Source organism: Phyllobates terribilis, unplaced genomic scaffold (assembly GCF_046119375.1).
Source record: "Phyllobates terribilis strain yellow unplaced genomic scaffold, ASM4611937v1 Scaffold_12__6_contigs__length_324123572, whole genome shotgun sequence".
Lineage (NCBI taxonomy): Eukaryota > Metazoa > Chordata > Amphibia > Anura > Dendrobatidae > Phyllobates > Phyllobates terribilis.
In genome coordinates this window covers 137,803,311-137,821,487 of record NW_027362772.1, presented here as the reverse complement: position 1 = coordinate 137,821,487, position 18,177 = coordinate 137,803,311, and the positions used below count along the sequence as shown (strand labels likewise).

At 47.3% G+C, this 18,177-nt stretch overlaps 1 protein-coding gene across 2 annotated transcripts in view; it reads left to right on the top strand.

Moving 5' to 3' along the window:
- ODAD1 (outer dynein arm docking complex subunit 1) overlaps positions 1-13,450 on the top strand; it is a 288,579-nt gene extending 275,129 nt beyond the window's left edge. For both annotated transcript variants that reach the window (XM_073657770.1, XM_073657769.1), the window contains one exon: positions 13,130-13,450. In XM_073657770.1, the coding sequence (XP_073513871.1) occupies positions 13,130-13,213 (84 nt within the window). In that variant the 3' untranslated portion in view covers positions 13,214-13,450. The remainder of the gene's footprint in view (positions 1-13,129) is intronic.
- Positions 13,451-18,177: the final 4,727 nt, after the last annotated feature.

The window sequence follows — 18,177 nt, the reverse complement described above, 5'->3', positions numbered from 1 at the left end:
TATGACCCAGTAAGGCATAACCGGAATCCCTGGAGAACTACAAGTCCCAGGATCGCTAAGGTGCTGATATGTAACAGAGCCAGGAGACGCTTAGGCCCCGCATACTGGGAGCGTGAACTCCAAGAGAAGGCCCTACCACAAGGTCAGCCAGCGCAGGACAGAGACAAAGTTAGGCCTAGCTCCAGGCAGGTCAGAAACTTACTACACAGAGGCAAGAAACAGGAGGCCCTACACCCGCTCATTGGGGAGGATCCTGATATGCACCCTTCACCCTACAGTGCTCCGGGATGTGCCTGAATTTCCACCAGTAAAAGGTACTGAAGTGACTACCGTGTCCGTTCCCGTTCTTGCTCTGACCCAGCTGGGTCTCGCCTGTCCTGCATTCCTCCTGCATACGCTGCCCTGAGACCTAGCTCCACCTGTGGGGAGCTATACCATCGAGTTGCCTTATCACCGGCCTCAGTGGACTGCTGCAGCGCTGGTGCTTGTCACCAGATACCACAGGTGGCGTCATGAACTCTTATAAAATTAACAATTATCCACCCTTTTAAAGAGAGACCCCAGGGTACGGGCCAGGGAGCCGACCACCGCGACATCCCCAAGGCCAGGCAAATACCCGGGTACCGAGTCATCCCCAACCCCAGGGCTAGTCACATCCTCCTCCACCTCCTCTGCTGACCTCATCTCTTGGCTGACTGTGGGTTGACAGTAAGTGGGATCTCCAACCTCGTCATCATCACCCTGTGTGTTATCACACCCGTCGCCCTCAGAGCCAACCTCTTCCTGCCCTGACCGAAAAGTCAAGTTGTCGCTCCAATCAGGTATTTGAGTCTCATCATCGTCTTCATCATTGTCTCCACCAACAGGAGTTACAGTTTGTGAACAAGGGTCTACATTATGCTCAGAACCTTCTTCATCCAACTTATAAAGATTCTGGGCATCGGATCAGATCATTTCCTCATCTGGATTAACAGAAGCTCTGGAGCAGACCTCCGTTTCCCAGGCTATAGTATGAGTAAACAGCTGGGCAGACTCAGCCATCTGTGTTACCCCATACTCAGACGGGCAGCTGGAGACTTGGGAGCTGTGAGGAAGCAAGTGCGATTGGGGTGACACCTCTGAGGACTGGAGTATTTGTGATGTTCAAATTTGAGGTGATGGAGAGCTCACTTGAAGAGCACTTGATATCCGTTGAAGCACCTGCTGTTTTTGTGCCTCATCTAGAATTTGTAGCGATGGGCGTGTCTGTAAGAATGGGATCGTATCACATTGTCCACGAAAAGAAGTCGACATCTTAGTTTGGCTGGAAGATGGTCTTTCTTCTGCAGATGTTACTCCCCCCCCCCCACCGTGGGGGGCCTCGACCCACCGGCGGACAGGCACCAGTATTGGGATAGGGGGGCTGGCCGTCAGGGTCCACCGCGGCTCTGGCACAAACCCGGCGACACAGAGGTGGCACAGGCAGGAACGGACTGGCCGTGTCGGCTTCTCACTTTTTGGATTTTAGAAGGGCATGACATGCCTATATCTGTGTCTCCCCCTCCTTTTACTCCTCCACCTCTTTTCTTTTCGCATGACTATATGTACTTGTCACTTTTCCATGTGTTAGTTGTGTCTTCTGAGCAGTTTGTCAGCTTTTGGACACCTTTGAAGGTGTTTTCTATGTGTTTCTATGTGTTTTTGTTTGCCTGCCATTGGTTTTAACGGTGTTCGAAGGTGTTCGACGAACCGAACCGAACTCGAACACTACGGGGGTGGCTCAACACTAGACATAACTGCTTAAGGGATAACAAGAGAATGTTAACCTCTAATGTGGCAGATATGGAACTATTGGTTCAACATTCTGTGCTTTCCAAAATCCATTAATCTTTTGTATATTATTTCAAAATTGCATATATAAAAAAATATAAGAATAAAATCGTAACATGCACGATTTGCATCCAATATTCCAATTGCACTCGGCCATGCAAGTCAAAGAGTCCGTGAAAAAAATCGGACTGCCCATGGATGACATCTGAGTGCAGCCCGATTTTCCCCGATTGACAGAATGGAGAATTTTTTTTTTACAATCTTCTGCTCATCTGAGAATATCAGATCACACTATGATCACACACTGCTCAATCTCTGATTAGAGTGTGATTAGCATAATCGGCTCGATTCCCCCGCATGAGAGAAAATACGGTGTGACCCCTGCCTGATAGTAAAGATCAGTCGCCTCTTTATGAGATATTCATATAAACCTCCTTTTTGGACTAAAACATTTTATGTACAGTACATCTCTGTATATTGTAGCTTGTAATCTACCTGTTACAAAATAACCGCAAGTAGGAAATATGGACACATCTGACATTACTTATTCAACGTGCTCAACCTTCTTCTTTTTAGCATTGGAAAGCACTTAGAAAATGTACAGCCATATTTCTTCTCATTTTGTCTTATTGATTCTCTTGGTGTCCTATCTGTTTTCCAGGTTTACGTGTTCGGTTCAGCTGCTGTTATTTCAGATATTATTTTGCAGTATTACTTGCTTGGATATAAAAGTTTCTTGGTCGGGAATGTACCTACTATGAGATTCACCTTTCTCCACTCCTAGCTTTCCTCCTTCGCTGCTTCCGTGAGCTTTCCTTATGTGCATGCTTTATAAATTCGATGCTATGGTAAAAGGAATAAATGTTTTATGATTAGGCGTTACGTGCTTGGACTGAACAATTTGAACAATTGTAGATTTTTTTATGGGAACGTTGGCCCACATAGACTCCTGTTCAAGTCGTAGATATTGTGGATCTGAGAGTACTGTAGATTTCAGGCCTTGCATTTTTTTTTCCAGCCCAAATGTTATTGGGACCTGGTAACTGTGTGCACTTTATTTTGTTATTAATTATCTAACAATCAATGACTTTGGTTCTGAACTGGAAGGCAACAAATTTTGCAATATTTTACATTTACCTTAGTAAATACTGATTCTTGCTCATGGGTCTCCCACTACTTACAGTTGCGCTCAAAAGTTTACATACCCCTGCAGAATTTTTGCTTTCTTGGCCTTGTTTCAGAGAATATGAATGATAACAAAAAAACTTTTTCTCCACTCATGGTTATTGGTTGGGTGAAGCCATTTATTGTCAAACTACTGTGTTTTCTCTTTTGTTAATCTTAATGACAACCAAAAACATCCAAATGACCATGATCAAAAGTTCACACACTCCAGTTCTTAATACCGTGTATTGCCCCCTCTAACATCAATGGCAGCTTGAAGTCTTTTTGTGGTAGTTGTGGATGAGGTTCTTTATTTTCTCAGATAGTAAAGCTGCCCATTCTTCTTGGCAAAAAGCCTCCAGTTCCTGTAAATTCCTGGGCTGTCTAGCATGAACTGTGCTTGAGATCTCCCCAGAGTGGCCTTATTTGACAGCGATGTGTTGAGGAAGAGAATTTAGAGATTCCCTAATTACAGGGAACTGTAGTGCCTGAGATTTTGGAGTGGAAGAGTGGTTTACCTTCGGGAACAGTACAGAGCCACTTTTTTCTGGTATTGCAGCTGAACGTCACTTATTACATGTTGGATGAGCTACAGACATGACTTGTCTATAAGAAAAAAAATATCCTTTTTTTCTAATCCGTAACAACCTGTTTACTACCGACAGTAAATTGTTCCATCTACAAATTTGGCAAATTTTTGAGGATTCTTATGGTAGATGGGTTGAAGTAGCGGGTTGTTTATGCGTCCCGTCTTGTCCATAATTCATTCTGTAGCACTGCTCACTTGTCTGGTTTCTAAATAATTTTTGCATCAATCCCATCTCAATACAGTTTTGCTTCGCAATCATTAATTTTCTATTTCCATGTGAAGATGGATTTGCATTTTTTCTGTATTTCATCAACACATTCATTACCATAATGTTTTCTTCTCGGTATTTCCCTTTTCCTTGGTCTATGCCATTCTGATAAGTGTTGCTTTGCGAAGGGTAGAAGGCGGATAGTTTTCTATTTGCAAAGTGAATCAAGCGGTGCTGGTTTCTGTTTATATTCAGAGAGTAACAGTAAGAAAAGAAACCCAGCGCCGTGACCGCAGTCACCTGGGTTCTGAACCGGGCTCCATTACTGCCAGAAGGAATGAGTGGATTGATAATGTATGCATCCATTAGACTGGAATTTGTAATGATTGATGTGCATTGTTTCTGCCTCTTCACCAACATTTACTTGCGGCTTGTAACTTAGAAATTGATTTAGCGGAAATATAATGTATATGACGTTAATTAATAAGAATGGCTACTTGACTGAAAGATCCTATCATCCTGCACTGTCCTCCTTCATTTCTCATGACATTGATGTATTCTGTGCACTGCACTATTGTGTTTTTTTTCTCTATTCTGTTCCTTTTCTTGGAACTCCTCCAGGAAATGGCCAAGGAGCGGCCGGGGCATTAGGTTGTGTTCATATCTCATTGTATGAACAAACTCTGCATAAATATAGGAAAAATATTCAATGCGAAATGTATGTATTGGACCCCATGTACCCAAAGTCTAAGTGTCCATTTTACATATACTGGACTTTTATGTTTTACCATACAGGAAATCAAAAGCGTTTTCCATTACAGAGGGGTTGAATAAAATCCATACACAGAGTGGCATATGTTTTTTTTACAACGTGAGTCCATTGTTACCAAATGTAGAAGCAGAAAGGAGGCTAGGAAGAGGGGATGCACAGTGACGCTGCCTGTTGTGAAAAGTATAGTATTAGGCACGCTCCTGTTTTAATTTGTTGAGGCAGTGATCGTCAGCTGCTCATGTTTCCCCTCTTGTGGGTAGTCGCTGATACCACCATTTAATCAATGAACTTAAAAGAAAATACATTTCGGGAATTCTCTAAAAACGTTGTTGCGCTGAAATTTTGATAAGGGCGCAGACAGGTGGCCGTTTATCTCGTGCGATGATGGCATCGCGATGCACGGACTGGCTCGGCACCTCTCCAGAGCTTGACAGCAAGATGTATTTCTATGCAACTGTCAAACTCAGGTCAGGACAGCAGGCAGCTAGTACGAGGATTGCGATGCAAGTTATACGGCCATCTGCCTGCACCTTTAGGGAGATGAAAATGTAAGAGGAGGTGACAGTGCTCCTGAGGAACCCAGGCGCTGTGAATCATTGGTGCGAGAAGGCTGCCACCTACTGTTCAGATAGGACCATGCGGAACTAACCAGAACAGGAAGAGTTGCAGTGAAGACGAGTTTAGATGCAACACCAAGTCAGGTGCCTTTGATGACACAGTTCCTGGATATAAAGGGTCTTTACACAAAACTGGATCGGTTTTGGCATCAAGAGCGAGAGAGGTACTGATGTGTACAGGAGAAGACGCCCGCAGCTGGAGTGACAGGTCGCAGAAGGAAGTGTGTGCCAGCAGGGTGCTGGCTGCTTTCAGACAGGACCCAGGTGACATAAAATAAGATCCAGAGCCCCACTACACTGGTCAAGATTAAAGGACCAGATCGGTCGGTCAAGACTCAGAGTCCAGACTGCATCTGTCAAGGCCCGAATCTCAGACCTGAGTCTATCAAGATACTGAACCCTGACGACACCAGTCAAGATCCGGAGCAAATGAAAAAGAAAAGGGAAATCCACCGGCACATCCAACAGGAAATAATTAAAAATTATTCTTTATTGAAAAAAAAAACTAAAACATGCTAAAATGAAACCTCAGAAACCTGACGCGTTTCTTGTGTATACAACACCGTTATTCATAGGACGACCTAAAAAGAATAATTTTTAATTATTTCCTGTTGGATGTGCGGGTGGATTTCCCTTTTCTTTTTCATTTGCTTGTGATCACCAATGGGTGCGGCACCGTCAGGATGGATTCCGGCTGACATATGGTTTTGAAATCAACAACGTGCTAAGCTTTCTACATTTCCTCTTCCCTTCTACGCCAAGATCCGGAGCTCAGCCCTCTTCTCCCCAGGTGCAGGAGAAAGCCGCCATTGGTCAAGCACCCAAGAACCGCGAGGACACTCTGCCCAGAAGAGGACGCCTGCAATGGTGAAGGAAGACACGAGTGAGCTGGGCCGTCGCTTCCAGCACTGACATACAGTACGGGGGTTGGCCTGGGCTATAACAAAGACAGGGTGGGGGTCAGTTGGAGCGAAGGAGGCTCAACATGCATTGGTAGACTTTGTCAGGACTTACGGCCTATCAGGCCTATCAATGACCCCACTAGGGTCATTGTTTCAGGAAGAGGCAACTGTAGTAGCTCCCCCAGGGACGAGTGTGTCACCCCTGTCAGAGGGACCCTAGCATAACCCAGAGAGACTACTCTGTAGTTCTAATTGTACTTTAAAACTCATTATATACTGTATTGTATAATCTACTTGTGATTACCCTGTTTTATACTGCTGAACTGTTTTCTAAGTACTGCAAGTTCCCGCCATAGCGGAGGAAATAAACAGTTCATTGGTTGCTCATGCTTTGTGTCCATCTGCGCGTTGCATTCGGTTACCTGAATTTGATTTGGCGTAGTCGGCAGGATGCAACATTCTACAGCTGAGATGGTGGATCAGTCAGTGACCGAGCCCTCCAGAGGAAATATAACCCTGGTGGCCATGCTCGGCAACCACTATGCCCGAAGAGTACTTCCAGAGCCATTTTCCCCAAGTCGCCCGCTCCAAGAAAGAGACAACCATTTGACTACTGGCAACCAACCAATTGCCCATTCCAGTGGCCGGAGTAGTGTGGATGATTTTACAGGTGTGCAGAAAAGAGCCAGGCCAGAAAGGTATTGTTTAGGTAAAAAGCTCTGGAGGAGGGTGAGCCATCATGACTATGGGGATGAATGTGTTGAAGGAAGTAGGGTAGTTCCTGGCTGATGGCCCAGACAGAAACAGTTGGACTCACGCCACTGAAGACCAAGCCAGCAAGGGAGTATTCCAGTAGCTCGTACGGGGTGGGCCAGTTAAATTCAGAAGTTACCCGCTGCCTCCTAGTGCCTCGGCAAATTGCACAAATTACAGTGACTTTTACCTGCAGGGCAAACTGTTCTAACCATGTCGGTACTGGCTCGTGTGTTATTAGAAGGAGTGGATGTCCAAATTGAACCTATAGAGGGGGGCGAATCAATCTCCGGACTATTGGTTGCTCACATCCTGGCCACTGTTCGGCAAGGATGTTTAACCGTGTGTTGCATAAACTTGAGCGGAGCAAGCCTGCAGTTGATGTCCTGGCAAGAAGTGGCACAAGTTTATGTGATGCCAGAAAAAGTTACCAGGGCCCATGCTATAATATTAAAGCCTGTAGAAGGAAACCCGTGGACCTTGTCAGCATCTCTTGAACGTCAAACGGATAGAGACAAACCACGGGCCAGCCAATCTCATGGAATTTTCCCCAAAACAAGTAGGGCAGGTTGAACAGCGATACTGAGGAGTGTGTCAGAATTCCTCTTGTCCTTCTACAGTTTGACCACTAGTGGCTGCTATTTTTCACCTTAATAATCGTGCTGCAATTCCACTCCTTACCACTGGAGGCTGCTGTTGTTTTCTGCAATTTCCCTTTACTAATATGGCAGATTCTGAACCTGCGGAATCCATCTGGTTTCCTGTTTGGGCATACTTAAAGCCACATGGATCTCTCACTCATTGCTTGAGTATTGTGTCTAGCTGTTAGTCTAGTGTCAGTCTCCAGGTCCTGAACATTCAGACTGTTCTAATTCATCTACGGATTGTCTCCTACAACTCTTTTGCTTTATCCAAGAACTTCTACTACCGCTTGCCGTTCCTGCTTGTGCTCCTTCGGCCGCTGGTTTCCAGCAATACTATGCTAGTATAGTAACAGAGTATTTGCACAATACAAACATTTCTTTGGATGCACACAGACCATACAGCACAAAATCCCCACGGAGACCACTGCCCCCATTCGAGAGAGGTATCGGGAAATCCCACCTCAGATGTACCAAGAAGTGAAGGAACTACTGTCGAACATGCTTTGTAATGGAGTGATATGCAAAAGCCAAAGCCCCTGGGCCATTGAGTTAGTCTATAATAAAGATGGTACACTGAGGTTCTGTGTAGACTACCGCTTGCACTGTGCAGGACTTCTACCCCTTACCCCGGATCGAGGAATTCCTGTCCACTTTGAAATAGGCCAAGTACTTCTCCTCTCTCGACCTATCCAGTGGCTACTGACTGATTCCGGTGGCTGCTGAAGACCGCCCGAAGATGGTCTTCATCCTGACTATGGGCCTAATCGAATTTAAGCAGATGCCTTTATGGTTAAAAAATGTACCAGGGACGTTTCAGTGCCTGATGGAAAGATACTTGGGAGATCTGAATTTTGAGGCGATCTTGATATATCTTGACAACATCATCATCTAGTCGCCCAAGTTCGAAGATCATCTTATCTGGCTAGAATAGGTATTGGAGCAGCTACAGAGGCACGGGCTAAAACCAAAGCTCCAGAAGTATTACCTGTTTAAAAGGGTAATTGAATATTTGGGGCACACTGTTTTCAACGCTGGAGTCTACTCCATCACGGAGAAGGTGGCTGCAGTGCAAAAATGGCCCATTCCTACCAACTAGAGGGAACTAAGAGCATTCCTGGGGCTGGCTGGATACTATCGCAGGTTTATCCAAAACGTCACTAAAATTGCAGCACTGCTTAATGAGTTGCTAAGAGTAACTGAAGAGGGAACCAATCGTTAGCTAATCCAGTGGGGTCCTAGGCAAGATGAAGCCTTTCAGACATTGCAGATGATGTTGATGGATGCTCCCATTTTAGCCTATGCTGATTTCTTCCAACCCTTTGTGCTGTATACCAATGGAAGCCTGTATGGACTAGGAGCGGTGCTGGCGTAAGTGCAGGAAGTGAGTGAGGGTGATCTTCTACGCCAGCTGGTCACTGAAGGAATCTGAAAATAACTCAGATAACTACTGTTCATTCAAGCTGGAGTTACTGGCGCTGGTGTGGGCTATGACCGAAAAGATTGCAGAATACTTGTCAGGGTAAGAGAATGCGAAACTGGGCGCCCTGGAGCAAAGATAGGTCTCTAGAATGTCTAAATATCAATATAATATTTCTTACTAATCCAAGTCCCAGAACACGCATGAGGATGCTCTGTTCCGAGTCACTCAAGTAGGTTCAAGGAGAGATGTGGATGAGGAACTGGAGGGTGATGAAATTCCAGACTTCAAGCAGTTTGCCGCAGCTGTAATCGCTGCCCAAGAGGCTGGAGGAGAGTGCAGACCCACCCAGATACTGGGCCATCCCAGAAATGAGTGGATACATCTGCAGCAGACTAACCCTGAATTAGCAGAGCTGAGGAAATGGGTCACCCTGGGACAGCGACCAGACCAGGAGGCAAGGATCACGCTACCAGCAAGCACCCTGCAAATCTTATCCCAATGGGAAAGACTCTTCATGAGAGATGGATTATTGTGCCAAAGAGTCCAGCTCCCTCAAGAATTTGACATCACCTGTCAAGCACTGGCTCCAGAGGGGTTGGTGGTGCAGTTAGCCAAAGAAGCCCATGAGAAAGGTGCCCACTTCTGAAAAGATGGTTGCAGTGACTGGAGTATTGGCCTCAACTGTGACAAGTAGTCAAAGAGGCCGCCAAAGATGACACTGATGCGAGATGATCAAATCGTTGGAACAGGGGGCTTCTATCCAAGCTATCCAAACCTCTGCTCTCTTGGAGGTGTTGATGATTGACTACCTGCTGATTGGGTGCTGCTCAGTGATGACAGACCATTTCACCAAATTCGCAGTAGTGACTCTGACCCGGGACCAGATAGCAGAAGTGGCGACCAGAGGCATCTGCCGAGAGTTAATTTGCGTATTCATTCAGACCAAGGTGTCTGCTTCCAAGGAAAAATAATGGAGGAGCTACGTCGTCTATACGGAATTGATAAGTCCTGAACCACACTCTATCACTTGCAGGGGAATGGAGACTGTGAACGCTTCAATCGAACCTTGCTACAGATGTTACGAACCTTAAAGGAAGACAAGATGAAGTGGCCCAAGTTCATCTCAGAGTTGGTGTGGGTCTACAATAATCGGGTTCACACGACTACTGGCTATACGCCATATAAGCTGCTGTGTGGGTGAAATGGAAGAGAGATTACTGAGCTAGAGCTTGATTTGGAAGATCCATGTCTGGGGAGCAGTCCGCGCACTTGCATCCGAGAGCACTGACACTGACTCTAGACAGTAAGGGAGGTGGAACATTTGGGACGGCCCCCGACACAGGGTGAACAGATCCAGTCAGGAGACTGTGTGTTAGTGCGCACCAAGCGGCCCAAGAATAAGCTGGATCAGTGCTGGGAAGCAGTGCATTACCGACTAGTGAGGAAGATTCACCAGGATAATCCGGTCTACAAGAACTGACCTGAGGGTGATGAGGAAGTGCCACTTCGGGTGATGCAACGGAATATGCTCCGGCCCTGTTCTCCTGAAACAGAGGGGACTACCAAAACGAGGTCCCCGGGAGAGTTGTTTGAAACAACCCAAAGGGGAGTCTTCGGAGATGAGGAGGGCTGGATCACTGTGCCTTTGGGAGTTGCCGATATCGCTCTCGAAGGGGACAGAGAATGAACCAGGAGACAATCTACAGCCCCAGTTGACAAGACCTCCGGATTCTCCAGAAACACCTTCGCAGGAGGAGCCCCTAAGGACTGAACATGCCAACGCTGGCATTTCCTCCAACTGATACGCACAAGATGAATTTGTTTGGAAACAGACACAGCAGAAAACCAGGGAGAGAACTCAACTGCTGGCTGAAACTGGGCTGGTAGACTCCAGGCTCCTCTGGTAGACTCCAGGCCCTCACATATCCTAATCACCAGAGGACTGGCGAGCTAAAATGGAGGAGGAGGTGATAATGCTCCTGAGTAACCCCAGCGCTGTGCATCATTGGTGCGAGAAGGCTGCCACCCACTGTTCAGACGGCACCATGTGAAACTAACCAAAACAAGAATTGCAGGGGGGACGAGTTTAGATGCAATACTGAGTCAGGTGCTTTTGATGATGGAGTTCCTGGATATAAAGGGTCTATTCGCCAACCAGAGTGGGTTTTGGCGCCAAGAGAGAAAGGTGAAGGAGAAGACACTGCAGCCTGAGTGACAGGCCGCAGCAGGAAGCATGTGCCAGCAGGGATCCAGAGCCCCCACTCTGCCGGTTAAGACCCGAGGACCTGACTGTGCAGTTCAAGGCCAGAATACCAGACCTGCGCCAGTCAAGATATCGAACCTTGACGACGCCAGTCAAGATCCGGAGCCCAGCCCTCTTCTCCCCAGATCCAGGAGACAGCTGTCTTTAGTCAAGCACCGAAGACCCGCAAGGATACTCTGCCCAAGAGAGGATGTCTACGGTGGTGGAAGGAAGACACGAGTGAGTTGGGCTGTCGCCTCCAGCACTGACATACGGTACAGGGGTCGGCCTGGGTTAGGATAATACACAGGGTGGGGGTCAGTTGGAGCAAAAGAGGCTCAACGTGCATTTGTAGACTTTGTTAGTACTTATAGCCTAGCAGGAAAACCTGGTGACCCCCACTAGGGCCATTGATTCAGGAGGAGCCAGCTTAGTAGGGGTTGAGGTTGTCACCCCTGTCAGAGGGGCACTAGCATAATCCCTGAGAGACATCTCTGTAGTTCTAATTGTACTTAAACTCATTATATGTCCTGTACTGTATAATCTACTTGTGATTACCCTGTTTTATACTGTTTAACTGTCTCCTAACTATTGCAAGTTCCCACCATAGCGGAGGAAATAAATAGTTCATTGGCTGCTCCTGCCTCGTGTCTATCTGTGCATTGCATCTGGATACCTGCATTACAAATAAATCCAAAGAAAAAGTTTAACTAAAAAAATCAAAGGACTATGCATTTCAGGATTCAATAAGCCCCTTCCTCAGGCTTGATCAATACTGAAACGCGTAGCCCTATGCATTTTTTTTTAAAGAAACTTTTTATTTAAATATATTCATCTCCCTTACCATCATTTCTAAGCAGCAATGCTCTTAAAGATTTCCCCCAATTTTTTTTCTTTATTATTTGTATGGTGGTGTCAGTGGCTAGCCAGAAAGGGTGAAACAGGATCGCCCACTAAACATGAAAACAGGAGCAAGCCTAATATCACAATCTTCATTTTTCACAACAAGTAGGGTAGCCGTGCATCTAATCTTTCTAGACTTCTTTCAGGTTCTACATTCAGGAAAGGCAATCGCCCTGCATTTACTGCATCAGCAGCAGCTGACTAATGACACGCCTGAATAGATGTGTCCTTAATATAACACTCCAGTGAGCATGCTTATACCAAAGGGAGGGATTGATCTCTTCTACCATTCTCATTTTCCATATGTTATTATTCTTCTGGTGTCTTATTTTCTTACAAATCTCTTCATCCATTGGTGCCAAATGACATTAGTTCTCTACAATGACAAAGGTTGCAGTCTATGGTGAAAGGTATATGTTGGAGAATATTTTAGAAGTAAACCTTCAATGGCAGGAAAAATTCTACGTGATCAGAGCTTTATTGGTATATATGTAATATCATCTTCCTATCCAGTCTTATCAAGGTCTCCAGCAGTGCAATATTGCTGTCATTCAGTCCTCTGCTGACTCTGCCCCAGTATACACAGCAAAGCTGTCTCAATCTGATGTGATAACTAAAAATAAAAAATATTAATAATATGTACTTTTCTGATGACTTCTAATGACATCTTCCCACATTTATGATTATGGGGTTGTGTTTGTGATTGCCTCCTTTTAAATAATTCGCTTGTTTATAGCCTTATAGTGTATACAGTAATACATGTGTGATCATACGTACAAATATCCCTAAGGTTGATATTTATTGCTGAACTCTAAATTGTGCCAAGACCCTGACTTTTACCTTTCGGCTACTTATTATCTGCTCTACCGTAGGCTTTGCCTTAATGTAAGATATAGTTTTAGCAGTTAATGTAGCATCATGTACAGTACATAGCCTGGGGGCAACCCAAGTACTGGGGAATATTGTCATACATAAAGTCATACTATTCCTATACGTGATTGTTAAGGAGACTTAGAAGACATCACATTTACCTTTTATAATGTGTGAATTCTGCAATGAGCATATTTGTTCCGACGTATTCTATTATTCGTTTTGTTTTTTTACAGGTTTTGAAAAAAGAAGTGAAAGCCAACAAAAAAGGCTTTACAAGTGAAAGTTCCCTTGCCAAGATGACAACAACAAAGAAATGAGAGCAACTGATATAAAACAACTGGAAAACTGCATATAGAACATATATAGATGTCGGGAGAACGTGTATTTATGTGGGAAAATAAAAGCAATGGGAGACACGGAGAGAAAGCTGTTCTTCTTTTATATTATCTATGTGCTTTTATGGATTGTTAAAAAAAAAGTAATTACGGAATCTAAAAGAAAAGCAAAATACTGTAAAGGTACACACAATTTTATAAACCGTACTACTAAAACAACATCATGTCCTGAGCATTTTTTCCGTAACTCTTACTTGAGAACATTCCAAACAAATCGAAGAAAAAAACATTTCTTTGGACGCAAATCGACCAGAGCCATAACTTTAGGCACCTTGGTCCCTATGTAAAATTCCTCCCCACCTTTGATGAGTGTTGCTAAGATAGGCATGTTTAGTTCCACAGCTCTCGAATGTGAAAGCCCACTTTTGGGTAGGGCTTATAGGAAACCTGCCACAGCCCTAATTTAGCAGGATTGTTTCCAAAAATTAGGGACATTCCTGGGAAAGGTTGACAAGTATCTGATCGCTCCCAAAGTGTATATGTCAGTTATTCTGGAAGACAGGATGCGCTCCAGTCGTTTAGGTTTTACTCTGAAACGCTATGGTGCTTCAAAGGAAACATACTCCGGGAAGTTGGTCAGGGGCCATGCATCTTGGATGACTCGTCTGAGACAGGCCGTGGAAGCTTCTCCCTGCACTGCTCCTCTAGTTCTCCTCTGTCTAGGTAAGCAGGGCATGAAGAAGGCACCGGGGACCTGCCATAGGCTTATCATCCATGATGGCTAGCTCCCCCGAAGCTTTTTAAAGTATGTTTTCTCTGAAAAGTTGCTTTTTAGAGTTAAAAATACATGTCTGAAATAATGCTGCCAGGCTCTAATTCATGCAGCCTGTTGTTTTGGCAGAATTTATTTGCTGATAGGTTCCTCTCAAAGGGCAATAATCTACAAACCTGGTATATCACACAGCTCATCTGTCTTGTTTTATCATAGGCTCCAATTGGTATAATGTTTCTAACCCCTATAGGCCCACTATGTGTGGCAAGTGATTTGGGGGCTGCATAAAGAACATATTATTCACCTTGATTTAAAGGGAATCTGTCACCAGGTTTTGATACATTATCTGAGAGCAGCATGATGTAGGTGGCTGACACACTGATTCCAGCAGTGTATCACTTACTGAGCTGCCTGCTGCAGTTTTGATAAAATCCGTATTTTATCTGCTGCTGATCTCCAAGTTCTCTTAATGCTGATCTCTGTATAACCCCGCCCATACCACTGATTGGCTGATTTCCGTGTATAGTCAGAAAGCTGCCAATCAGTGAAGGGGACGGAGTTATACAGAGCTCATGAATAAGGAGGACTTCATGGCAGAAGCTTTACTAGTCCTCTAGTGATAATCTTCTGCTGATAAAACTGTAATTTTATCAAAACTAAAGCAAGCCGCCCTGTAAGTGATACTATGCTGGAATCAGAGTCTCTTTCCCTACATTTGCTGCTCTCAGATTAGGTGGTAAAAACCTGGTGGCTGATTCCCTTTAAGATTCAGTTGGTCACCGTGCTTGAGAAGAAATATACTAGTACTCCTTAGGTAACCATGAGATGTTTGCAGTAGGGTACATGACGCGCCCCCTGGGCCTGTGCTGTGCAGGGGGATACCCGGAGCCGGATCGCTGGGGGGTTGTAGTCTTCCGTGGCGGTGACCCGGTCCGTGCCCAGGGCGGTCAAACCAGTGGCAGTCTATTTGTGTTGTAATAAGTGTCCGACTACGCCACCCGTGGATTGCGGTCAGTGGGGACCGCCGCTGCGCTGCAGACCGCTGAGGCTGATGTTATATGCGCAGCCAAGAATAGGATAACTCCCCACGGGAGAAGTATTGCCTCAGGGCAGCTAGAGTAGATGATGGTAGTGATGGTGTGAGCGTCCCAGTACTAATGGTGCTGGTGCGGCGATGAAACACAGAGACGTGTGGTTGCAGTTTCCAATGCTTTACTCACAGTTCTTTACTGGTCCTAGTCACCTTGGTACCGGCGGTGACTGCCCAAGCCGTGCTGCGTCCACCAGGCAAGGGGCTCGACCAACTCCCAGGCAATTCCAGAGCGTGGCACAGGACTCCCTTCCTTTCCTTTCTCTGGCCGTCCCCACCAGTGACCCACCTTTGTCCAGCTTCCTCGGGCCTTCTGTCGGCGAAACCTCTCTCCGGTTTCCCTGACCCTATGTGGTATGCTTTCCTGGTGGATGTAGTGAGGGGTCGCACCAAGATGTGGTCACAACCTCCGGTTTTGGCTGAGGATTAGTCGCCTCCACCAATTTGGGTTCCGGTACCCTGCTCTGCCAACCCTTCACCCGTTATCTCGTGGGTTCTTAGGGTTCCTTCTTCACTCGTGTCTCTGGGCCTTTCTCTGTGTTCCTGTTCCTTGCTTCCTTACTTACTGTCCTTTCTGTTCCTTCTCCTTTCTCTCTCTCTCAGGCTCCGGCCTCCTGACAAGGCCTGCCTGCGGAGCAGAGCCCATGCAGGGGCTCTGCTTCCTGTCTTCTTCTCTCACTCTTGACTTCTTCTCTGCACTGCACACTGTTCTAAGATGGTGCCCACCTTATATACCTCCTTCTAACCCCCGAGCCCAGGTGACTAGCAACCAATGGGCTCCTGCCTATGCCCAGAGACCCACCCCTATCTGCTCCTACACCACTGGGTGTACTTTCCCCTCCCCACTCCAGTCAGGGACAGATGCTGTCGTGCCTGCACTTCTATCTTGTGGGAGCACCGTTGAGCTGTCCCTCGGAAATGGGGTGTGTGTGGTGCATGCAGCTACTGAGTCCTGGTCCACACTCCATCCTTACCCGGGAGTGGAATACCACACCTCTGGTCTGAGGTGCAATACCCCTGTAGCAGCCGAGCCCTCGGGGTGCTACATTCCCCCCTGGTAAATCACAACACGTCCTCGGGCTGGAAAAGAGCAAAACAAATTTAAACATACAAATTTTTAAAATGCATTCGCATATAACACATTTAACCAAAAACTCATCCCTTTATGGGAGGTACTCTTTTCTTTCCAACGTTACTGGTATAAACATTATAAGACTTTCTTCACACACACATAAAATACCATAAACTCTTTTAGCAGCATATGAAACTTTTTCAGTATAAGACATTCTTAAGTAAAACATTCTTGAGCTCTGGCCGCCGTGCAACTTGCGACCAGCAAAAGGTGCAACAGTCCAGTTAATCCGCCTTGAGGTAGACGTTGCAGTTCTTTTATAAAACCAGTAGGGGGCGCCTTAAGAAGCTCAACTATTTACAGGGATGGCCGCTCTCAGTCCTCGGCCAGTGGGGATAAGGGAGTGGCTGCTCACAGTCCTCAGCCTGGTTAGGGATATAGGGGCAATTTTTAAACAGTCAACAGCTCACTATTTGTCCCAACGGGGACCACACTTTCACAAACGGGAACAGTTCCATTTTACCGTTTACTGGTAACGGTGTCCTCCTCATGCTTCCTCCCTGTACTCTTCAGACCCGTCCGGGCCCTCTTGGTACTCGGCCTTGCGACCAGGCCGGTGGTCGCTTGTTGGTCGCGCCCGGGGGTGGCACTGCCAAGGTAGGGGGCGCTGGTGAGACAGCGGCGCCCGGGTGTGCTGGGCCTTGCGTCCCGGTCTGTGACGTCTCCCGCTTTACGGCGCCCGGGTTCAGAGGGCACAGCGCGGGGCGGGGCGTGACGGTGATGTTTGCAGCCTGAGGCCTAGCTGGCGGCAGTGGAGGCATGATGTCAGGTACGGTCCCCGGGGCTTCGGGTCCCGCAGTGGAGGGTGAGGGCAGGCTGGTGTTCCCAGGGCTTGGGGTGGTGGCGTCCCCATTACCTGCCTCAGTCTCCGTGGCCTCCTCCGCGGCGTCGTCTGCAGCTGCCGGTTCCTCTTCACCACGCCCAGCGGTAAGCGCGCTGCCCGGTCCCGGCGGAGTCCTCCGCTGGCTGCCTTCGTGCTGCCGGGCCATCTCCTCTCTCCACCCGGCAAACACATCCCGCTGCGCCCGGACCATCCTCCTGTTCAGGTCTTCCAGCGCTGTGCGGGCACTGTCCGGGTCCCTGGGCAGCTGGGCTAGCAACTCTGTCAAGCTGCAGGGTGGCTCAGCTTGCAGCAGGCTGCAGGCCAGGGTGCTGGTGGAGTTCTCTGCTCCCTCCATCTCCGGGTGCAGCAGGTCCAGACTGATCCAGGCCGCGCCCGGCCCCACAGTTTTCTTTCCTATCCGTCCCCATGGGGGTTGGTCTTGGGGGCATCTGCTGACAATCACCCTCAGGGGCAGCCCCCCCACGTTGATGGACATCTCCACTCCTGCACTCATGGCTGGTGGGGGCGGGCTCCTTCTTTGGCGCCATTCTGGGACCTAGCCCACGATGGGAGGTGGCTTCCTGCTGTCCTTTGGTGCGCACATAATGGCGTCCGCTCTGCCAGGGCGGGAAAAACGGATGAAGACGGCGGGAAACGGTCCAAGATGGCGTCCGATGGCGGGAATCGGCTCCGGATGGCGGGAAACGACTCCGGACGGCGGGAAACTTCTGGAAATGGCGGGAGACTTCTTTTTAAGGTACATGTGCAGTTTTCTCCAGGCACGCAATACCCGCTTGTGGCGGGTTGGTAATGATCCTGCCGACTACGCCAAAGTTGACGCGCCCCCTGGGCCTTTGCTGTGCAGGGGGATACCCGGAGCCGGATCGCTGGGGAGTTGTAGTCTTCCGTGGCGGTGACCCGGTCCGTGCCCAGGGCGGTCAAACCAGTGGCAGTCTATTTGTGTTGTAATAAGTGTCCGACTACGCCACCCGTGGATTGCGGTCAGTGGGGACCGCCGCTGCGCTGCAGACCGCTGAGGCTGATGTTATATGTGCAGCCAAGAATGGGATAACTCCCCACGGGAGAAGTATTGCCTCAGGGCAGCTAGAGTAGATGATGGTAGTGATGG